Source organism: Saccopteryx bilineata, chromosome 9 (assembly GCF_036850765.1).
Source record: "Saccopteryx bilineata isolate mSacBil1 chromosome 9, mSacBil1_pri_phased_curated, whole genome shotgun sequence".
Classification (NCBI taxonomy): domain Eukaryota; kingdom Metazoa; phylum Chordata; class Mammalia; order Chiroptera; family Emballonuridae; genus Saccopteryx; species Saccopteryx bilineata.
This window is the reverse complement of record NC_089498.1, coordinates 61,150,513-61,174,833: the sequence shown is the minus strand read 5'-3', so window position 1 is coordinate 61,174,833 and position 24,321 is coordinate 61,150,513. Positions and strand designations below refer to the sequence as shown.

General features: G+C 39.7%; 1 protein-coding gene across 24 annotated transcripts in view; it reads left to right on the top strand.

Moving 5' to 3' along the window:
• Positions 1 to 24,321, top strand: part of ANK3 (ankyrin 3) — a 745,841-nt gene that overhangs the window by 701,852 nt on the left and 19,668 nt on the right. For 13 of the 24 annotated variants that reach the window (XM_066242010.1, XM_066242017.1, XM_066242013.1 and 10 more), the window contains 6 exons: positions 3,642 to 3,773; positions 4,675 to 4,818; positions 8,027 to 8,114; positions 17,835 to 18,213; positions 20,812 to 20,862; positions 22,753 to 22,839. In XM_066242010.1, the coding sequence (XP_066098107.1) occupies positions 3,642 to 3,773; positions 4,675 to 4,818; positions 8,027 to 8,114; positions 17,835 to 18,213; positions 20,812 to 20,862; positions 22,753 to 22,839 (881 nt within the window). Of the gene's footprint in view, positions 1 to 3,641; positions 3,774 to 4,674; positions 4,819 to 7,438; positions 8,115 to 17,834; positions 18,214 to 20,811; positions 20,863 to 22,752; positions 22,840 to 24,321 lie in introns of all 24 variants that reach the window. The other 11 variants (XM_066242002.1, XM_066242003.1, XM_066242004.1 and 8 more) reach the window with 3 other exon arrangements.

Genomic DNA, 24,321 nt, shown 5'->3' with positions numbered 1-24,321 from the left:
ACCTATGACTTTTAGGTAACTCAAAGATTTTAAACACAGTTTATGTTCTTAGAGCAGCTCTGTTAGGCAACAGTTTAATTAATCCATGCCTAGGTTTAACAAATTTTAATCATTCATGAGTCATCTTGACAATTTTTATGACATGCATATATTATCTCTATGTTTATTTAGCTGATAGTTTTAAGTGGACTCAGTTTTATGCTCAAAAATTTACTTTAAAGGAAATCTATCACACTGATAATGGAAAAGGATCATTTTCAATAATTATATAAGAAAATAAAGGAATGAAAGTTTAAATTTTGAATTAAAATTGTTTAAAATGGAATAGCCAAATAAACCTATTCAATATACAAAAGTAGTTAGGTTCTATGAAATGAATAAAATTATTTATGATCAGTATGTAGAAAAGGAATATTTGGCTTGATTTTGCTTTATTAAAGATGAAGCTAAGATTCTGTGCCAATTGGATAATCCTGCTTTGGAGTTTTGATATTAATTGAGCCCGCAAAATGCTATCTCACATGAATCAGAGATCTTTTTTTTTTTTTTTTCATTTTTCTGAAGCTGGAAACAGGGAGAGACAAACAGACTCCCGCATGCGCCTGACCGGGATCCACCCGGCACGCCCACCAGGGGCGACGCTCTGCCCATCCTGAGCGTTGCCATGTTGCGACCAGAGCCACTCTAGCGCCTGAGGCAGAGGCCACAGAGCCATCTCCAGCGCCTGGGCCATCTTTGCTCCAATGGAGCCTTGGCTGCAGGAGGGGAAGAGAGAGACAGAGAGGAAAGCGTGGCGGAGGGGTGGAGAAGCAAATGGGCGCTTCTCCTGTGTGCCCTGGCCGGGAATCGAACCCAGGTCCTCCGCATGCTAGGCCGACGCTCTACCGCTGAGCCAACCGGCCAGGGCTGAATCAGAGATCTTTTAAGCTTTGTAGGTTGCATTTTTTTTTAATGCACAGCCTAAAAACAATAGTTTAAAATTTTTAAAACAATAGTTTTAAATTTTTATTGTCATATCTAATGTCATATTGCAACCATCAGTAACATATATTCTAGACGCAGGGAAACAATGATCTATGCTGTTAAAAGGGAGAATATGAAACTTGATAATGACAAACAAGGTCCTCCTCCGACTACATATTACACCCTCCTCTCTCCTCCCCCCAGCCCTTGTTCTTAGACACACTGCTAATATCCAGAAGCCCAGTGGAGCTTAAAAATACAGATGGTTTGAATAACCACTTGCAGGTTGTTGAGAGTTAGTAGCAATTTTTGTATATAAATATTTGCTAACATAAGATTTAAAATAGTATTTGTTTTAACATTGGACATTGTAATCTGAAAATATACTGGAACCATGTTGATTTTGCAGTATTGTATATGCCTATAACCATGTATTAGATTATTTTCCATAGGCAAATTCGGTTCTCAGTTTCTCAAAGTCAATTTTTGGAGATGTGACATAAAATAGTCTGACATAATGGTAAAGTTCTTAGTGACAGTAGTCTTTGCTTTCATGAGTTTCTAAACAAAGGATACAGTTTGGATATGAGGGCTTTTGGGGAAGTAAGTTGTGTCTCTTAAAACACAGATATGAAGAACTAAAAAAAAATTTAACTTTTTAAATTCAAATTCCTGTATGTTCAACCAAGATTGTTAGGAAAATTAGCATTTAGAAGAACAAAATTTAAATTTGTTCATCAGAATCACTGTAATCTTAATATGCTTTGATTTTTTTATAAAAAGCTTCTTAAATGTTATATATACTATGCAATTTTCTGCTTTTCTATTTGTAATTACATAATTTCTACAAATTAAATGTTCTCTGGTCTTAGTTTTAATGGCTAAATAACCACCAACAAAAATTTTTTTAAATGATGTTGTTCAAACTGTGTCACTAGTGAGTCATGAAATCAATTTATGCTTTGGTTTTGTATTTAAATGAAATAGAATGGAAAAGAAGACATCTGTGTATTACATGTATTAAGCCTGGTTTTACTCCATAAAGATCTGGTTTCATTTATATCAACACCATGATATACAATGTATTTCTTACTATAGGCCCTGATCAAAACAGTTCGCAAATCACTGCATTATATTAACTCTTCTTTTGTTCAAAACCTGGATTTTTAATTTTTCAGTAGTACAAGCCTACAGTGAACATGTATGTAAATCATTGTGTGCGACCCTTTGTATTGTCATGATAGCTTTCTGGAAGTAAAATCACTTGATCAAAGTGTATGAACTTTTTTGAGCCACGAAAAAGGAATTGATCAAGATTCTATCCTGCATCAGAAATATACTTTTTTTACATTGGCTATTTTTTTTTATTTAATCAAAAGTATATATATATTTTTTACATTCAATATTATCTTGACCACTTTCTTTTCCATGGAAGGGTATTTTTCCCATTTTTTTATAATTATTTAAGGTACTACATACCTGATACTTTTTTTTAATTGTACAAAAAATATACAGTGAAGGCCCTGGCCGGTTGGCTCAGCGGTAGAGTGTCAGCCTGGCATGTGGGGGACTCGGGTTCGATTCCCGGCCAGGGCACATAGGAGAAGCGCCCATTTGCTTCTCTCCCCCCCCCCCTTCTTCTCTGTCTCTCTCTTCCCCTCCCGCAGCCAAGGCTCCATTGGAGCAAAGATGGCCCAGGCGCTGGGGATGGCTCCTTGGCCTCTGCCCCAGGCGCTCGAGTGGCTCTGGTTGCGGCAGAGCGATGCCCGGGGAGGGGCAGAACCTGGCCCCCTGGTGGGCAGAGCTTCGCTCCTGGTGGGCGTGCTGGTGGATCCCGGTCGGGCGCATGCGGGAGTCTGTCTGACTGTCTCTCCCCGTTTCCAGCTTCAGAGGAAAAAAAAAAAATACACACACACACACACACAGTGAAAACTTAGTCTTCTCATCTTTGACTCCTACATATTCCTCTACCGAATCAGCCACTACTACTCATATGTATCTTTCCAAAGACATTCTGCATTAACAAGATTGAATATATACATCTAGATGGACAGAAAGCTATCTCCCAATTATTTTTTATACAAGTGACAGCATACAAGTATCATCATAGACAAGATAATCTGACCTGGAGTCATCATTTAATCTCCAAAGTGGAGTTCATGAAACTTGAAGGCACACAGAGTAGAACATTATGTGAGTAAAGGAGTACTTCATGAAGACTGCCGAAGGAACACACAATCAGCATCTCTTGTGCCAGAGATTTATGAACCGCGTATCCCTGCATTTCTTGTATGAAGTTTGCTCAAACTGAAAGAATCATTTGGCTGAATTAAAAGAATCCAGCAATATCTTCTTTGTACAGATCAATAATCTATACCGCTCTTAAAAATTAGGAGATATTTCAAAATGACTGTGAAGTGGTAAAATATCTCTCATTTTTGTGAGCAGTATATAGAATCTTAAATGGAATCTAATTGTAACTAAATAAGAGTTAAATTACAGCCTGTATATGGTCAGTACTATTCTGTAAAGTCAAGTATATAAAGATTAATGCCCAATGCTGTACTTAGGTTATGCTATAAAATTTTCCTTTTTTTTTCCTGTGGCAGTTACTTTTATAAAATGTATGTGATAAAAGTAGAATACAGAATCTTAGTAACTCTTTTTCTTTTCTACAGAACTGGCAAGGGAACTGAATTTTTCAGTGGATGAAATCAATCAAATACGTGTGGAAAATCCAAATTCTTTAATTTCTCAAAGCTTCATGTTATTAAAAAAATGGGTTACCAGAGATGGAAAAAATGCTACAAGTATGCTAAAATTATATTCTTTTAAGTTTCAAAACTGCATATATCCAATTATTTGCAATAAGCCTGTTAATAAAACCAGAGTAATCATAAAGTAATAGCAAGTTTTCTGAAATTATACTTTTAATTTTGTGCAGATATTCTAACTTCTATTTAGAATAGAAACAGAAAGCAGGTGGTAGGGAATTTTTTGCATTTTTGTCTGTAGTTTTCTCGGTGACCATCAAAAATGAAAATGTAATTCTAGCTGTTAAATCATGGGCAGTAGTCAAACACATTGAAGTTACTGCTGTGGTCAGAGATGGATACTCAGGGAGAAAGAAAAATAAGATCCAATTAAGGCACCAAATCATTTTAGTCTGTTTGGTCTGTGGTGGCAGAGAATTCTCTAATATTGTTGAGTTTTGTTCTGTTGGCAGGATAGGAGGAAGGGGTGTGGTGCTATATACTATGACAAGTGCCAACCCACAACAATGTGGAGTAAGTTATTGTGGGGTTGCCTGGGTCAGCCTGACCTCAGTAAGTCATTAAAATGCTAAGTATCAAATCTATATTAGGGTGACCTATTTTGATGGTCTAGAAGGAGAGGAACATGTTTGAAATTTTACTAGATCCCCTTATAACTAAATAGTTTAGCTATTTTTAGGCTCATCTGTTCTGCATCTCACAATGGAATGAATGAGGCTGTCATCAAACACAGCTTTATAGGGTGCTTCTTGAAGCCCTGGCTTGTCTTTTCTGTAGTGGCCGGTTTTCTGAGCCCTCTAGCTCTCCGAGCTGCAGTGGGAGGAGCTAACATGCCAGCAGGCTCCCAGAAGCCATGTCTGTGTGGATGTTGTAGTGACTGGAAGGAAATAATTTAATTGGATTTTCCAACCTTTTTTGTTTTCTTCTCCTTTTTCAGCTGATGCCTTAACTTCGGTCTTGACAAAAATTAATCGAATAGATATAGTGACTCTGCTAGAAGGACCAATATTTGATTATGGAAATATTTCAGGCACCAGAAGTTTTGCAGATGAGAACAATGTTTTCCATGACCCTGTTGATGGTAATTGAATTCAGTGTTCATATTTATTTAATCGTTTGATAAAATCTGGAAGTGTGGTAAAACAAGTCAGTCCGTTTAAACCAGCTAAATGGTCATTTGCTTGACTGAATTTCTCATTTTCACAGCGTTTTCTCTGCCAAGGTCTGCAAATATATACTCTGATAGAACAAGCAATAAATTTCAGTTATGTACAACATAAATAATGAGGTATTAAAGCATAAGTTACCTGAAAGAATTACATTTCAAATATTTTATATGACCAAATGGAAAAAAAAGTTTTAAAATGTGAAGAATGCATTGCTTTGTCATTTTCACATTAACGTTAAAAACAAGTGAACTGGCTTATTTATATATACATAAAACCAAATTGTAAGCTGTTGTACTAAGTTAATAAGGTATTGGGTCAAGTTTAAGCATATAGTATACAAACTGTTAAGTAAAATACTGAATTACTCTTTTGGGACCAAATATTTAAGTATCATATATACTGGAAAAGTCTACTGTATCATTCAAAAAAGTGTTTTAATTATTTAGCGTTATTTTCACTTATGTGCTTCAAATGATATTTGGAAAAAATCCTACTTGATCTATAGTTTATAAAAGGCAGCATAATTTCTAATTCAGTGAGCATATATATTGCTAATAACACAATAATTCCTCTGACATTAGCTCAATTTATGTAATGTCATCTTTTCTTTGTTTTGTAAATTTTGACTTTTTTCAGCAGAGTATTAAGAAAAGTGTAACAAATATGTTTTTCAAGATACTCATTTTTTTCTTCACAAATGACTTATAATAAATTTTGAGTAAAAAATGTTGATGATGGTGTGGAGGCAGTTAGAAGAACTAAGGCTATTTTTCTATTCCAAGTGTTGAAAATATAGCGTTTTTTTACCAGTTTTTAACTGGCAAAGTTAAACCAGCAGGAATCAATTACTTCTAATTCTGTATGTTATGTGACAAAAGTTCCCAAAGTCAACAGAAAATTTAAAGCATACCTTGTTATCCCCATAACATAAGCATGATGGGTAATAATGTCAAAATTGGTTTCCTTTTAAGCTTATAAATACCATAAAACCTTGAAGAAAAAACTCTCTTCAAGGCCTTATCTTATACATGAGATCATATATTGGTAACCAAACTCTTTTTGCACTAAAGACATACCAGTGTTATATCAAACTATAAATTACTGCCAAGTTATAGTTTATAGAATCTTTTAAGCATAGTAGCTCTAATAAACAAGATCACCAGAAAACAATGAAAGTATCAATGGAGTTGAAAGCTGCATTTGATTTTAACATTTTAAAATCAGAATATTATTTAATAAATTCACAAGGGCTTTTTGTTGCTACATCTTAATATTTTATATTCCTTATTTTAAATATTCTTAGAAAATTTAGGAGTATGTGTATGAAATAAATATTAACTTGTGCAGATTGTAAACCTCAGTTAATCTTAGCCAACTTTTCAACAAGATTCTGGCTTACAGATGACCATAACAGAAAAGTGTTCACTTATCTAGACTGCTTTGAATTTACAATAAAAGCCAAGTTGGATTTTATCTTGGACTGATGGAAAAATTAGGCTTTAGTTTTATGGACTAATAATTCAGAAAATGTTCTTGGTTACCCTTTTTCCTGTCTCTCCTCTTCATTGAAATTCTGTGAAACTTCCTTTCCTCACCACGACCAGACCATTGTTGACTTTTCTCTCTGCTCAAGGAAAAAAATACTCCTAGTTCATTCAGTGAAGTTTAAAACTCAGGAACTGCTCCTTCCAGCCCATAATGTAGTCTTGTTAATAAACCTCTGTTTTTCATCGCCTTGTCGTGAATATTCAGAGTTCTTTGCAAATGGTTTCCCTCATGTCTCTGTTATGTATCATTTCTTTTTTTTTTCTTTATTTGATTCATGATTCTGAGTGGAACCCTGCCACCAAGTTTACTAAAACCTCCATATACATGACAACCCTATCATTTCTGACACGTTATGATGCGTGAAGACTTTACATGGAATCTTTTCTACTTTATCTATCTGCTTTTTAAATTCTTTTCCTAACATCATTTTAGATTATTTTTTCCAGAACTACTGCTCCAAAATTTAATAATCATTTCTTTCCAAAGATTAAATTCTTTTTTTTTTGCTGCAAATTTCATGTTAAATAAGTAAAAATTAGAATTGTAGAACACTTCATATGTACAGTTCTTAACATAAATTATAAGGAATTATAAAAATTGGTTTCTTATCAATTGCTGTATTTAGTTCACCACAGTATGAATTTTACATACTAAAAGTAGAAAGATAAAAAATTTGGCCATGGAATAAATGTATCTTATAAAATGACAAGTAATTTTATAGTGGATTAAACCCGTCTGTGTATTTAAGTTACTATAATAAATTACCAAAATTAATAGAAACTATATATCTTACTTAATATTCTATTATAGTTTGCACTAGTCTTTTATTTTATTGTATTACATTTAATTGAACTAAACCAATAAATTTATCATTCTGTAAGTCATCATACATTTTCATACTTGATATAATTTGTCATTCCATGTATTTTTGTTTGATGTACTCTTAATTCATTCCAGTCAGTCCAAATGTACTGTTTTCCATAGGTTATTCTTCCCTTCAAGTGGAACTGGAAACTCCCACAGGGTTGCAGTACACACCACCCATTCCTTTCCAGCAAGATGATTACTTTAGTGATATCTCTAGCATAGAGTCTCCCCTTAGAACCCCTAGTAGACTGAGTGATGGGCTAGTGCCTTCCCAGGGAAACACTGAGCATTCAGCAGATGGACCTCCAGTGGTAACTGCAGAAGACACTTCCTTAGAAGACAGCAAACTTGAAGACTCAATGCCCATAACAGAAATGCCTGAAGCAGTGGATGTAGATGAGAGCCAGTTGGAGAATGTATATCTGAGTGAGTATCCTCAGTACCTTCGAAGTACGGCTGGGGTCCCAAAAGATGTTAAACCAGCAGAGCCATTGAAACATCCTAGAAAAGTGAGAGTAAGCTCTGAGCAGCAAGAGAAAGGAAAGTCTGGTCCTGATGAGGAGATGACAGAAGAAAAACTCAAATCTCTGTTTGAGGACATTCAACTTGAAGAAGGAGTAGAGTCTGAGGAAATGACAGAAGAAAAAGTGCAGGCTATTCTTAAACGTGTTCAGCAAGCAGAACTGGAAATGTCTTCAATTGCAGGTTGGCAGAATGAGACAAGTGGAAGCCTGGAGTCCCCGGCTCAAGCTCGGAGAGTGACTGGTGGGTTACTAGAGCGACTGGATGACAGGTATGGCTGGTTCAGAAAACAGGAAATCCAACGCAACTGACATGCTAATAGCTCGTTTTAAATATATGCTTTTTAGCAATTACTCTTTTTCTAAACTTTAGTTCCAGTTTGGGGATAATACATGCTTTAAAGTTTGGTTCTTTCTGCTAATCTGGAGAAGACAAGTTACGTTAAACTCAAATATAGTTCTTAAAAACTATTGACAGCCTGAAGTAAAATGCAGAACTTTTACATATACACCAAAGATGTATGCATTTTTAACTTTAGAAGACTACTCGTTTATAGTTTATTACTTGTGTTATTCTTTTCAATAGCCAGTAACTAATGCTTATTCAAAATAATGTAATAAAATTCCATGTCTTTAGAAATATAAACATTTTTATTATTCCTGACTGCAAACGTAAGTTTGCTTTTTATACAAATTTTAAAAATACAGATTTCAAAATAGAATGCTAACTCCACAATCTAGCAGTAACCACTATTAAAATTTTGGTGGATTTCTTTTACATACATTTTAAAAAATACCTTTACATAGAAAATGCACAGAAGGAAAAAGAAGTCATTTGTCTTTCTACCATACTAAGAAAAAGACATTTTATATAATATCCTTTCATTTTTGTACATGAGAGTTTTACATGATTTACAGCATACTATATGTAATTCTTTACCACAGATTACATTGCTGTGATAGAAATTCATTTATATAATTTCCTAATTATTGAATCTGGTTATTTTTATAGTGGCCTTACTTTAGAAAGGTGGGACTTTAATGTCCTCCAGACATGGACTCAAATCTCACTATCATTAGATTTGTACGTGTGACTTTAGATGAATTCTTAAGCTCCAAGAATGTCACTTTAATCAGTTTTAAGAATAAGAATGATGGCCTGACCTCTGGTGGCACAGTGGATAAAGTGTCAACCTGGAACACTGAGGTCTCCGATTAAAACCCCAGGCTTGCCTGGTCAAGGAATATATGGGAGTTGATGCTTCCGATTCTTCCCCCTTCTCTCTCTCTCCACCCTCTCTAAAAAAATTGCTTAATAAAAAATAAATAAAAATAAGAATGACTCCTTACCTCAAACAGGTTTATGGATTGAAAAGGAAAGCTTGCAGCATGCATACCACGTGACTCTGAGTAATAGTCTCTTTGTAATAGTTGACATTTTTTATGCACACATCAGACTAAAATATATTTTTAAATGACAGCTAATGATAAGCATAAGTTAGCTGCAAAAAAGATTTTATAACTAGATTTAATATTTTTATATTACTAAGCTTATTGCTCCATAAAAATTCCCAAAGAGGAGTAACTTTTTTTTAAACTCCTCTTTAGTAATATGAATTGATATTACTTGGAATGGTAGTATCAATGAATTCTCTATTCACCCTACCGAAGAAACAATTCCAAAGATAACAATGGGCACTAACTTTGACATCTATGTTCAGGTACAGTCACATATTTTAGTTGTAGGAAACAGACAAAAATAGTTATGGTATAGAATCTTCACAGTATGCTAGGACTGTCATACACATACAGAACAGGGTATTCTCTTAATATTATATGTAACTGTGTTCAGGTAATCATTTTGATTATAAGTACATACATATTAACATACATATACATAATATGTTATACATATAAACCACTGCACTAATTATGGCCTTCAGAATTCTACATGTAATAAGACATTAAAAATAATACACAAGCTACAAAATAAAAGTCTTTACTGAAACTAGAAAAATTAGAAATTTTAAGTATTGGAAGAAAAGGATTTTTAACAGTTGAAAAAAATATAGTGCTCACAGGAAGCAGAAGCAGTGGTGACTACCAACACCCTGATCACCAGTGAGTATAAACAGAGGTCAAGAGCATAAAAAGATGAGAACCCAGTAAATGTAGCAGGAAATGGCTGCAAATGGAAGGTAATAGACGCCCAGACAACCTGATAGAGGAAGAAGAATTATTAGACTCACAGCGGAGCATGTGAGTCTAGTAGCACCAAAGCACAAAGCTCTCTAAAATTAACTTTTCTGAGTCTAATATACCTTTACACCTTTAGTTTTCACGTGACAAGTGCCTGATTTATTGACTTCTTTGTCTGAAGTCCTACATGACCTTTGTGTCTGGGCTGTAAGATAGGAGGTTGGGACTGTCTGTCCTCGACTATTCACATATCCCATTCTTCTTGCTGCTACTGCAAGTTTATTTCAGGGAACTGATAAAAGGGGCTACAGCTGTGACTTTTTACTTTTCAGACTTTCTCAGTCAGCCCTTCCTCCCTCAGTCTGAAACCCTGAGGTCACTGGCTTGAGCATAAGATCCCAGACATTGCAGACCCCCCTCTCTGCATTCTTCTGGTTTCTCCCTTCTCATTCCCCCCTTTGAGACTCTAGAAAATTTTTTTTTTATGCTGGAGTCTCACATTCTTTGTCTAACTCCTGGAGGATTTCCTGGTATCCTGGAGGACTTCCTGATAGTGGTGGTAAAGTACACCTGGGCCATAGTTCATTGCTATATGGCAGCTTCTATTATGCTTTTTAGGTTGTTTATTACCAGAGGTAGCAAGCATGGTCCTAACAGGCAGACTCCTAGGAGTGGTAAAACTACTCCTATTAAAGTATTAAACCTGCTAAGAACCATCCCCCAAAAAGGCTATCAGGGTCCCATCCACACCAAACTTGCACAGGCACATGTGCTAGTCTTGCCATCCTTCTGACAAGGTCCTCAACTGCCTGGCCCTGGTCATCTATCTGCAGGTAACAGTTGGGTGAGATAGAATTTCTCACATACTTCTCCTGCTGCTGCTAATAGATGTCTAGTGCCAACTGGTATTGGTAGATGGCATTTCTCATCTGAGTCTGTTAATGTGCAAGGAGGGTTAGGGCTCTCCCAGGTCTCATTGGTAATGATTTCTAAGACTGCCTGCAGTTGGATAATCCAGTTTAACATGTAAATGGGGGTACGGTATTCCCAAGAGCCACCCTCTGTCCAGGTGGCAGGTCCATACGTAGTATTGGATTATCCCGCTCTGGGGGCCACTCATCATCTTTCCAGTCTCCTATCTGGACTTCTCTTTTTGCCCATTGTAAGGGCTGTGGGGCCGGGTAGCCAAGCAGTTTCCCTGTTTTTAGAGGCAAGAGGAAGGTGGCTTTATCATACCAATTATACAATTCACTTTCCAATTCCTGGGAAGACAGATACAGGCTCTGCTTCCACAGATCCAGTAAAGTTCATACGGTGCTATACAGCCTTGGGCCTTGCCAGGGTCCTGCCAGGCTCCAGCTACCTCTGGGAACCTGGCCAGTGGATTTTTCTCTGTCTGATTTCCCCACCACACGTTTTGTTTAAAGATAGCATTATAATACCATTGGTCAAGACAAGTTAAATCCCTGACTGATTCAATGAAATGTCCTCCACCTCTGGCCAAGCAGTGTTGTCCTATAGTATTGTTTTAAAATCCATTGGCAGTCATCAGAGGTGTGGGAAGCTGTTATATTTGGCATAGTCCCGGTGGGAACTAATTCTTTGGCTTCCCTTGGCCATGTGTCCTCTATTAGAATTCCCTTACATACATGGCAAGAGGTGACATTCAGGGAATGAGGTACTCCTTTAGCCATCCTGAGGAATAAGTTCTTAATTGATTGTGGTGGTGGGTTTAGGGGTTCAGTTGCTTCCTCATAGAAAGACTTATATACTTGGAAGGCTTGAGTGGGGTGATCTAATACCTGACCTCTGATAAGGATGGAACAATGGGATCTAGCCAGGGGTCTCCAAACTTTTTACACAGGGGGCCAGTTCACTGTCCCTCAGACCATTGGAGGGCTGCCAAATACAGTGGTCCTCTCACTGACCACCAATGAAAGAGGTGCCCCTTCCAGAAGTGCAGTGGGGGCTGGATAAATGGCCTCAGGGGGCCGCAGTTTGGGGACGCCTGATCTAGCCCCTTTCAATCAATGCCAAGTGTAAGCACTTCTCCAGCCTTCAAACGAGGGTTTAGTGGATTGGTTATGATCAACTCTAAAGGATTGCACCCATGGGTGGTGCAGTTTGACAGAGCTACCCCTCTCTTAAAATACATTTCTTCTTTTTATTTTTTTTAGAGGTGTCCTTTACCCAAGTAATCCCTTGGACACATGACCAATATTCACCAGTTACTCCACAGGGGCTGTGAGCATATATATACTTTTTGTTTACCCCATAGCTTCTCTCCCAGCCAAGGGACCCACACACCCTTTCTGCATGACTCATAGCGGCAAATGCATCAAACCTTCAGGTGACTTGTTCTGGGTTTCCTTTGACCCTAGTTTGTGCCATGGTTGGCCCATCGTTCCAACTGCAAACTCCTCCTCCCTTTGCTACTTTGACCTCAAATACTACTTTGGTGGGAGGGTTTGTGGGGTTATAACAGATTCAGGGTTGGTCATTTCCTGGGTCACATACTGAATATTGAGTTTGATTATAGGTACAAGTCCCGTTTTGGGTTGCCTGGCATTCATAGAAGTTATAGAAAAGCGAGGTGGTGGAGACGTTTTGACCTTCCTTGGTGATGTGGATACATAGTTCACAGTCCTCCGTAGTTTCCCTCCTTCCTCAGAGTTTAACTAGAAGGAGTCCCACAGCGAAGTTCTTCAGGCTTCAGTTGTGTGTGGACCAGCCAGCTTTTGGTTTGTGGCTGGAGCAGGGCATGTCGTCCTTCTCAGGATCAATTTACAGGGGTTGATGGGACCTGTCTGCACTGTCCATGAGGGGGTCTCTATGGGAGCCACTAGTTTCAGTCAACCGTGATGAACCCAGACAGGAATTCCTTCTACTTTGGCAGCTGTTGGAGTGGTCAGGGTGTAGGGTCACAGTGTAGGGTCCTCTCCACTTGGGGTAGAGGGGTGCTGGATGCCAGTCTTTGGCCCACACCTCGTTACCTGGGGAAAAAGAACGAACAGGAGCAAACAGATTGATCGAAGCCCTATCTAACACCCACTTGAATATGGTACAGGCTACTTTGCCTAAAGCCTCTAGTTGTCTATGTAGTTCTGTTTCTCCTGGTTCTCAGGGGGTTTGGCAAAACTGGCAAACTGCATGATATTGGAGGAGGCCTATTGTATATTATCTAATAAGGTGAGGACCCAGTGTTCTTGGATGGGGTTCACTGAATTTTAAACAGAATTAAAGGAAAAGCTTGTACCCATTTAAGATTGGTCTCCTGATATAACTTGCTAAGCCCTAACTTTAGAGTGCTATTCATGCATTCTACCTTCCCCAAACTCTGTCGTCTGTATGCTGCATGAAGCTTCCAGGTGATGCCTAAGGCCTTGTGCTGTTTCTTGTACCACCTTAGCCACAAAAGCAGGGCCATTGTCAGAGCCGAAATGGCAGCCCAGACCTCGGAATGACTTCTCTGAGTAGTACCTTTGTTACATTTCTCTGGCCCTTTCAGTCCGGGTGGGATAGGCTTCTACCCGTCCTGAGTAGGTGCCCACTAGCACTAACAAGTACCAGCAGCCTTGGCTTTAGGGCATTTTGGTGAAGTCTATCAAAGGGGGCTTCCCCATAGGACTGGACACCTGGAGACATCAAGGGGCCTTGTTTGGCATTGTTCTGGTGGCAGGTGGGCAGCAGAAGCTGACTCCTTTGGCTAAAGTTGCTAAGAGAGGAATATAAAAATACCTTCCTAGGAGTTTTTCTGTTTTTTCTGTCCTATACAGGTGGCAGTGTGTAAAGCCTGGACCTACTGCCAGTCTAATAGGTGGGGGATGCCAGCTGTACCATCTGGCAGTTGCATCCGGCCATCCTTTAATTCTTTTGCCCCTTCTCCTTGTGGTAGGGCAGGGTAGAAGCCCTCTTTGCCTCTGCGCCTGCTCCGTTATTCCCCTGGGCTTCTACCATTCCTCCCGTCTGGTGTCCTTGGCAGTGGATCACTGCTGTTTGCTTTGGCTTCTAGACTGCTTCCAGCAGCTGGAGAATTTCTCCTGCATATTTGAGGTCCTTGCCCCAGCTGTTGGGAGCCCTCTTTCCTTATATATGTCCCCGTGGACTTGCAGAGTAAGAAAGGCAAAGTGGGAATCAGTAAAAATGTTTGTTCTTTTTCTTTGAGCTCTAGGGTCTGAGTCAGAGCAATCAGTCCTGTCCCCTGAGCAGAAGTGCCTTGGGGCAGAGGCCGATCCCCCCCAGTCTCTTGAGTCACTGCTGCACACCGTGCCTGCCTTTCCCCTCCCTGTTGACAGCGCTGCTTCTATCTACATACAGCTCCCAATCTGGGTCTCTTATGGGTTGGTCTAATTAGGTCTGTTTGGCTGGAGTACACAGAGTCAAGCACTTCTAAGCAGTTGTGCTGCTGCTTCCCCTCCTTCACTGGGAGCAGCATCTCTGGCTCTAAAGTGATACACACCTCTGTTGCCAGCCTTGGGTTTTCACAGAGTAAGCTCTGGTACTTGGTGAGATGGGCATTTGTGAGCCAATAATGCCCTTTTGCATTCATCAGAGTGACTACTGCATGCCGCACCTTCCAAGTTTTGTTTCAAAGTCAATTTGTCTGCCTCTTGTACCAACATTGCTGTGGCTGCTACAGCTCTCAAGCATGGTGGCCAGCCCTTAGCAACTTTGTCCAGTTGTTTAGAGAGGTAAGCTACCAGTCTAGGCCATGACCCCAAGTCATGGGTTAATATACCATTGCTGTCTTGCTCCTCTCTGAGACATACAGCACAAAAGGTTTTGCTAGGTTAGGAAGACCTAGTGCTGGGGCAACTTGTAATTAATTTTAAGAGTCTGAAAGGCACAGTCCTGTTCTGGCCCCCGCCCCCTGGGCTCTTTTTCTCCCCCCTTTGTGACTTCATAGAGGGGTTTGGCCAGTACTGCAAAGCTGGGGATCCACAATTGACAGAACCCTACTGCACCCAGGAACTTTCTAACTGGTCTCCTTGTGGGGACTGGAATGTCTTGAATAACCTGTTTCCATTCTACTCCTAACCTCCTCTCCTGGCGTCTGGACCCTCACATATTCCTGAGGGTTCTGGTATTCCTCGGTGGTATTTTCCTCTAGCAATTTAGTCATTGTCTATATTACTTGGCATCTTTCTTCTGTGTTGAACAGAGAGAGAAGCAATTGATAGCAATCCACCCCCATGGGATTGTGGGTCTGGAATATGGATTGCATGAGATCTATTAAAGCCTGAGGCCTTTCTGTATAAGAGGGAGTGTGGTGCTTCCAATTGAGGAGGTTGGTGGTGGTGAAAGGTTGGTACACCAGCACCTGCCATTCTACCATGTGCCCCTGCTCATTCATCACTGTGTTCCTCACTTCTCTCAGAGGCATCTGTACTCTAAGCACTGCCTTTGAGGGAAACCTTGCAGCTAGGGGAGGAGAACCTGGACCTGGCTCCAGCAGGGCAGTGAGAGACCCCTTTTGCTCAGGCAGGCTTATGCTAAGGCTTGATAGACCTGGCGATGATGGGCCTGAGTCAGTAGCAGTCTCTGGGGTGGATGGGGAGCCAGGTGTGGAAGGGTAAATCTCTGCCAGTATGCACGGTGGAGGAGCCAAAGTTTCTGCTTCTTCTGGCTCACTAGGGGTTAAAATGTCTGGCTTCCGTGGCATCAGTGGCCCTCCAGGATTGGAGGAATGCTTCCCAGCCTTTGTTACTAACACAGTGGAAGCCTGACCTCTAAGCCAAGGGGGAGGGTGCAATACCAGCTGAGCCAGGTGTCTATGTAGGGAAACTGGTCAGGGTGGCCTGGATCTCTGTCCACGCTTCCTTCTGCCGGCCATCTCACCCCAAAAGCAGGCCATTCTAGTTCACACAGGTCCTCAGTTTCCTTGAGGACATAGGAACTCCACAATCCCCTGAGAACCCTTTCTTAAAGTTCTTGATTATCGTGGCCAGGGGAGTAGGTTTGCCCTGTGAACCTCCCGTGCCTCCCACGACAAACACCAGTCATGCCACAAAAAGGAATTGGGGGAGGGTAAGGGAAACTTGGAAGAATGCCACTCACTTCAGTCTGTCACCAGCTGCTCCCCTCATGGAGATGGCAGACCCTCTTGCTTTTTGACAGGATGATATAAACTGTCAGCATGCAGTTCTGCCTCATAACCGTACGAGGTGCCCTACAGAACTGCAGTTTGGGACCTTCACTCGCTTCAGCCCTGTGGGAAGGAGTTGGAACTCCTCCCCCGTGTCCCTCTTGTTCACTCCGCACTCACTCTCTTTCATGCAACCTCCCACAACCCATGGAGGGTGACGAGTCACCACTCCTAACCCATGGGGCCCGCTCCTCACAACCTGTGGAGGGTGACGAGTCACCACTCCTAGCCCATGGGGCCCGCTCCTCACAACCTGTGGAGGGTGACGAGTCACCACTCCCGTGGGGACCACTCCCCACGCCTGTGGAGAGTGCCCAGTCGCCATGCCCAACCTATGGAGGGCGATCAGTCACTTTTCAGAGGATGATCAGGCCTCCCTTCTGCTCAGTAGGGCAGGACCTCAGCTAACTACCCTTGCCCAGTTTTCCTTATCGTGGCTCTGATGCACCCCCGTTTTCTCGTTCCTCCATTGTCTGATTCTTGCTGGGACTGGCTGGTGGGGGTTCCCCTTTCGTCCTGTGAGGCGTTCACATGGGGAAATCCCTGGTGTACACTCAGCTAGAGCATCTACAGGGTGGCTTGCGGGTTCCCCAGTGGGGTACCCAAAGTCCACCAAATGTGGGCATCCTTCCTCCATGCTTCTAGGCCAATGCATCAAAATTCTGTAGCAGGAACTGGCCGCAAACCGTGGATAGTAGACGCCCACACAATTTGATAGAGGAAGAAGAATTTATTAGTAGCCAGCGGAGCATGTGAGTCTAGTAGCACCAAAGCACAAGCTCTCTAAAATTAACTTTTCTGAGTCTAATATACCTTTACAGCTTTAGTTTTCACGTGACAAATGCCTGATTTATCTGACTTCTTTGAAGACCTACATGACCTTTGTGTCTGGGGCGGTAAGAGAGGAGGTTGGGACTGTCTGTCCTCGACTATTCACACATCCCATTCTTCTTGCTGCTGCTGCAAGTTTATTTCAGGGAACTGATAGAAGGGGCTACAGCTGTGGTTTTTTACTTTTCAGACTTTCTCAGTCAGCCCTTCCTCCCTCAGTCTGAAACTCTGAGGTCACTGGCTTGAGCATAAGATCCCAGACATTGCAGGCCCCCCTCTCTGCATTCTTCTGGTTTCTCCCCTCTCATAAGGGGATTATGGTTGGAAAGCACGGTGGCAGGAATCACAGTTGGAAACACATACGAAGACTGGAATTCGGGGTTCTTTCGGGTGCCAGAGCTCTCTCTCATCACAGGAGCTCACTTTGTCCCTTATCAGCAGGTTTTCACTGACGGTATGAAAAGCGTTTGGGGATATCCTCTTCTTTAAGGTTAGTGGGTCTGGAGCCATGAACCACTTTTTAAGATATAGAATCCAAGTGGCTATTAAAGTGCAATTAAACAAAACGAGACATAGACTAACAGCAAAGCCATCCAGGTTGGGGGCTGGAGCATGGGGGCTGCCTGCAGCCTGTGTAGCCCCCGTCCGTGAACCTCACACCCACTCCACAGTTTGAATTCCAGCCACCAGATTTTTCAGGACTTCCTATTCAATGCCTTCAAAAGTAATTTAAAACATGTTAAAAATTTAGATTTTTTTCAGCCCAATTTCAGACCTGTGTTGCCATTGTAAATGTCTACATTTTTACCTTTTGCAGCCCAGACCAATGTAGAGATTCCATTACCTCATATCTCAAAGGAGAACCTGGAAAATTTGAAGCAAATGGAAACCATGCAGAAGTCATCCCAGAAGCAAAGACCAAATCTTACTTGCCAGAATCCCAAAATGATGTAGGGAAACAGAATACTAAGGAAACTCTGAAACCAAAACTACACGGGTACAGTCATGTTGAGGAACCAGCATCGTCACTAGCAGCATATCAGAAATCTCTAGAAGAAACGAGCAAGTTTGTAATAGAGGAGCCTAAGCCCTGTGTGCCTGTCAGTATGAAAAAGATGAGTAGGACTTCTCCTGCCGATGGCAAGCCAAGGCTTAACCTTCACGAGGAAGAGGGGTCCAGTGGGTCTGAGCAAAAGGTACGTCATCTAATTATTCGTTATACTGTTCTTTAAACTGAAAATACTGATGCTTCACTTCTTTGACCCAAGGTTCTTCACTATTTCCAAATTATAAATGTGTGATCAAAAATTGTAACACTGGCCCTGGCCAGTTTTCTCAGTGGTAGAGTGTCCACCTCATGTGTGGATATCCCAGGTTGGATTGCTGATCAGGGCTCATAGGAGAAGTGACCATCTGCTTCTCCACTCCTACCCTACCCTACCCCCCCCCCCTCTCTCTCTCTCTGTCTCTCAACCTCTTGCATCCATGGCTCGATTGGTTTGAATATGGCTTCTATCTCAGGCACTAAGAAGAAGCAGGGCCCTGCTGCTGAGCAATGGAGCAAGGGCCCCAGATGAGCAGAGCATCGTCCCCTAGTGGGCTTACTGGGTGGATCCCGGTTGGGGTGCATGTGGGAGTCTGTCTTTCTGCCTCCCCTCCTCTCAAAGATATTTTAAAAAATTATTTTTAATTGTAACACTAATGTTGAAGGTAAAGAAAGTTCTGAGTAAAACAATCTATTTGATCATAACTTCATTCATAGGTATGAAGAACCTATGAATAAAAAAGAAATGTGTCTCTTTAACCATTTTTTGGGAGGGAAAGAAAAGAACTATAGTGTTGTTAAATAACTAGCTTAAATTCCTGTGTTATTTTGTCTGAGATTTAGGTTTCCTAACTCCCAATTCAATCTTCTTTCTTATGCAAGGAGGGTAATTGTTCTGATCCTTTCGGGTTTCTCTTGCATAATTTAAAGAGTATATAGCATCTTTTCTGTAAGGTCTGTTGTCTGAAAGTGGTTTCAGAATTGAAGAAACACAGTTCCCAAGCCTAACAATGGTATATACCACTGTTGATTGACGGCATTTAGAAACTTAAAATTAGACATATCATTTTAATAATTTTTATATCTAGGCTGATAATCATTTTAACTTTTTTGTTTGTTTTAATATTTCATTTGTTTTGAGGAGGGGAGGGAGAGAAATATAAGTCGTTTCACTTAGTTGTTCTATCTAGTCATGTACTCATTGATTGCTTCTCGAATGCGCCCTGACTGGGGATGAAGCCCACGGCCTTGTTGTGCTGGGTCGCTTTATCCACTGAGCGACCTGGCCAGGGAACATTTGTTTTTTTGTATTTGTTTTTCTTTTTGTGAAAGAAAAAGAGAGACAGACAGGAAGGGAGAGAGGAGAAGCATCAATTCTTCGTTGCGGCACCTTAGTTGTTCGATTCCTTTCTCATATGTGCCTTGACCAAGGGTCTCTGGCCCAGCCAGCAACCGTCTGCTCAAACCAGAGACCTTGGGCTTCAAGCCAGTGACCATGGTGTCATCTCTGTGATCCCATGCTCAAGACAGGGACCCCACACTCAAGCTGGTGGCCTCAGGCTTTGAACTGGGGTCTTCTGCATCCCAGGCTGATGCTCTACCCATTGCACCACTGCTTGGTCAGACTGTTTTTAAGAATTTAAAAACCTACCGCCAGAGAATTATTTGCTTACTCTTTGTACTTTGTTTCTGTGGTACCATGGAGTAGTTTTTATTCATTGAGGTTTATCATTTTTAGATATTTTAAAGAATTAAATTGAAATTATGACTCGTAGATGGATATAAAAATGTTAAAATCGGCTCTTCTATATATTTTTAATTGCATTTTTGCTCTCAAATTTTTTTCTTTTCAGGAACAATGCAATAATAGACGTAGACTGAGAGTTATACATCTTTGAAATAGTAACTCTTGCTACTTTCCGTGGAACATCTAGCTTACTTAAAATCTACCACAATGTTTCAGGTAGCAAAAAAAAGCCTTTTGTCAAATATTGAGTCCGTGGTTAATTTGAGGTTGAAAATATAAATATATAAACTCCCAGTTACTCAGGGACTCATCTTCTCCTTCTCCCTTCGCAGACCGGACCATTTTCCTGCTTGTTAGGAGGGAAAGTCAGAGGAAGTGGAATTGTCAGGCTTTCTTTCACTTCTTTCTTGACAACTGTGGTTTTGAATATCAATTTCTGTCTCTTACTTAACTCCGAGGTATATAAGCAGTATGACTTAGAATAGAAAGTTCCCTTGTAAAATGAGCCCACAAAATGTAGAGAGGAGCAATAATATACTGATGTTTTAACTATGAAAATTTACTCTGCAAAAGTCTATTAAAATCAATAATAAGTTCTGAAATCAAATTATAAATAAGCACTTCTATGTGCATACAGATTGACTATTGGGGAACCAGGGAGAAGGCATAAAGCGGGCTTACGAACGAAAGTCTTAACCCTAAAAGAAAACAGCTGAGTTCATCAGCAATGGAAAATAATTACTACTAGAAAACGCTGGCAAGATTTCTTATCAATGAGTTTGAGCTTTTGGTATTGGTCACTGGTCCTATTCCAATACATAAAGGCTTTATGAGCATAAAAATTCAAAATAGAGTTCAAGCATCTAGTAGATATGAGCCTGGCCTCACAAGAAATTCAGAGAAGTCCAGGATGGGTGTTTTGTGGCTAAACCATAGTACAATAGCAACCACCTGATGTATGATTTCAGAAAACAGCCCCCTTTTTGTCCTCTAAATAATCAGGTCAAGAGTTCGGGTGCAGCTCTTACACGGATGACTGCCTGCTGTTACAAGGTAAAACTCTGCTGTTTTCCACCTCCTTCCTTGCAGCGACCCATGGCGAGGGGTTCTGAGAAAATCCCATTTGGACTCTCAGTTAGTTAACCCTATTGACCAATTCCTAAAGAATTCTCTAAGAGGACTCCTAATGAGATCCTACTACCACATTTTCTCTACCCTTCACCTTAAGATTAGCTTGATAGCAGGAAGAGAGCAGAAACTAATAAACATTGGCCAAATGACCACTTTTCTTTTATGTGAGGGACTGGTCTCAGATAATTCCTGATAGGATTATGATATAATTGCCATCTAGATTTGTTGTTAGTGTTTGCATTAACACTTGTTCTTCTGCTTTTAAATTAACATAAGCGAAAACTTTTCCCCAGTTTACAATTCCCTATATGATTAATTCAGATTGAATTCTTCCTTTGCCTCATCTATGAATCACTGAATGCTAATTACTATTTCTTTACTTTCACAATATGAATTCCTCTTAGCTTTTTCTGTCTTTTTGAGCGATTACAGGGCTTCCTTTCATAATACTAGGTCATCCTATGTGTCCTGAATTTATGGTCCTTTTCTAAAAAGCTTTGAATGTAATTAGGAAACTTAGCAACCAATATCTTTGCAAGAAGAAACTCAATCTGTTTCCATCTGACGCCATATTATGATGTAGGAAATTTTGTTCAGATGAAATTTCCTACAAAGTCAAGGTTGATATATTTTTGTGCATTTGTTAAGTTTATCTTTGGTAAAAATGGCCTAGTCTATTATCTATCTGATGAACATTTCAGAAGTCATTTTAGTTGTACTTTACCTCCCATAACAATTTTACTTTTTTCTATTATTCCCAATACTGCCATTGATTTTTCTAATAGATATTAACTAGAACTTATAACTCTGGGACTCTCAGTTTGGAGGTAACTAGTAACTTTAGAAAATAAAACATCAGAATTATTTTTAGAATTCCATCATTAAAATTTAGAAATAAACTCATTTAGTAATATTTTTCACCATGATATTTAAGTAAAAGCCAAAGATATTTTTCCCTTTGAATTATAAATTGTTTGCCACTTAGTATTTGTTCCATATTTTATCTTTATATTGGCTAACATAATTAATATTTATATGATTACCATATTCTGCCTATACCATATTCTTGTTTGTCAAATATTATTCTATATTAACTTCGTATCAGTTTTTAAAAATGAGACCTCAAGCTTTGACATGTTTTAGATTATTTCTTCATTTGAGTAAACTCTTACTGAGTACCAGTTATGTGTTAGGTACCAATTATGCTGATACAAATTCTTTACTTTTTATAACATTCAAAATAGCTTTCAATAAGTTTGTCAAATTTGACCAAAATTTTATAAAAATCAAATGTAATGCCTTATTCTATAGATCAAGTGAAACATGGCCTGCACTATAAGATTATACATTCAAGTCAAATGTATATAGATTTAAAACTAGTTTTTAAATGAATATTAATATTTCTTCAAACTAATAATTAGTAGCATGTACTTTCTGATGCCAGAAAATCTCTATAATTATTTTTAATATTTTATTATTGAATTACTTTGTTCTTTATCATACATATGCAAGTAAAGACCAAATTAATTAGATACACATACATAAATACTGGATATTTAATTACCTTGATTTTTTTACCTGCATATATAAATTATATGTAAACATATATGAATACATAGAGTAATTTCACTTAGAAGCCTGCTCAAAATTTTTTTTTACTTCAGTTTTTTACAAGATTTTTAGAAATATACATCATGATTTTCCTTAGGGGGAAAACCAGGAAGTCAAAGTAATTCTTTTTTGATTTCCCTTCTCAGAATGTCTTTTATTTTAAATGTGATGGTAAAATTATGCTAAAAATACATTTATCAGGACATGAGAGACAGTGAGAGTGAGTCAAGCTCAGAGGAGGAACGGAGAGTTACTACCCGAGTTACTCGCCGGCGATTGATTATAAAGGTACACTGCTCTAGCCGGCACTGCACGGCAGTGCTGTGTGTCAGGAAGTTCTTTGCTGTGGTTTTGACGGCTCAGCATGCTTGATAACTAATTGGCTCTCTGTATGTTTGTTTGCATATTTGGAAGCTTATAAAAACAACAATAAACAGGGAAAAATCTATTGCTTGGCAGTGAGCACTGTCCAGGACTGTGTTTGACATGTGGCAGTGGTAATTTTATCTGAGAATTCTTGGGCATTGTATCCTGTTTTCCCTGGAGATGGGTTACATGCGTGAAGAAAGACTCTGTCTTGGTGAGAGAATAGTACACATCAAATGAAATGTTCAACTGAAATCTCAGAGACTGTAAGGAGGTATGAGGTAAGATAAAGAAGAAAGAGACTAAAGAATTAAAGAATTAGGAAGCCTTTCATCAATCAATGACTGAGAATTTTGCCATTATAGCCTGGATATATGTGACATAATGCAAATAAAGCAAAAACTTTTGAAATAGCTTTGTTTTAAATTAAATTTATTGGGGTGACATTGGTTAATTGCATTGGGTGGTGGGCAGACATTGCACCATACAGATGGTGTATCATAGAAAATTGTACTTTTGAAACCTATATAATTTTATTAACCAATTTCACTACAATAAATGAAATAAGTTTTTAACTTGACAAGCATGCAGCTGGATTTTTTTTATGTTAAAAAATATAGGAAGCAGTTTTTACTGGAAATGAAAAAGATAATTCCACCTATTACAGCACAGTTGAACCCTATGAGTAAATTTTGATTTCCCCCCACAAAGGCCTTTTTTTTTTTTTTTTTTGTATTTTTTTGAAGTTGGAAACAGGGAGGCAGTCAGACAGACTACTCCCACATGCGCCTGACCAGGATCCACCCAGAACGCCCACCAGGGGGCAATGCTCTGCCTATCTAGGGCATTGCTCTGTTGCAACCAGAGCCATTCTAGTGCCTGAGGCAGAGGCCACAGAGCCATCCTCAGCGCCCAGGCCAACTTTGCTCCAGTGGAGCCTTGGCTGCGGGAGGGGAAGAGAGAGACAGAGAGGAAGGAGAGGGGGAGGGGTGGAGAAGCAGATGGGCACTTATCCTGTGTGCCCTGGCCGGGAATCGAACCTGGGACTCCTGCATGCCAGGCCGACGCTCTACCACTGAGCCAACCGGCCAGGGCACACAAAGGCCTTTTGAAGCACTGACCGTATGCATGTTAAGGTCCAGCAGAAGGTTTCTCAAAGTCTGTTTCTTGTCTTTTTGCTGTCTGTAGAGGTATCTTTCTTGATGTTAAAATAAATGAGTTCAGAGAACTAGAAAGCTATTTTCAATGCACAGGCTTCTGAATGTGGTCCAAATAACTTGAGGCTCTTTGGTTGGAAGCTCTAGAAGGAAAGCAAAGGAAATATCTATTGAAAACCATTGATTAATCTTAACTTCCATTTCTCACGTGTCAGGAGACCCAGCAGAGAACAGAGATGTTGGCCGA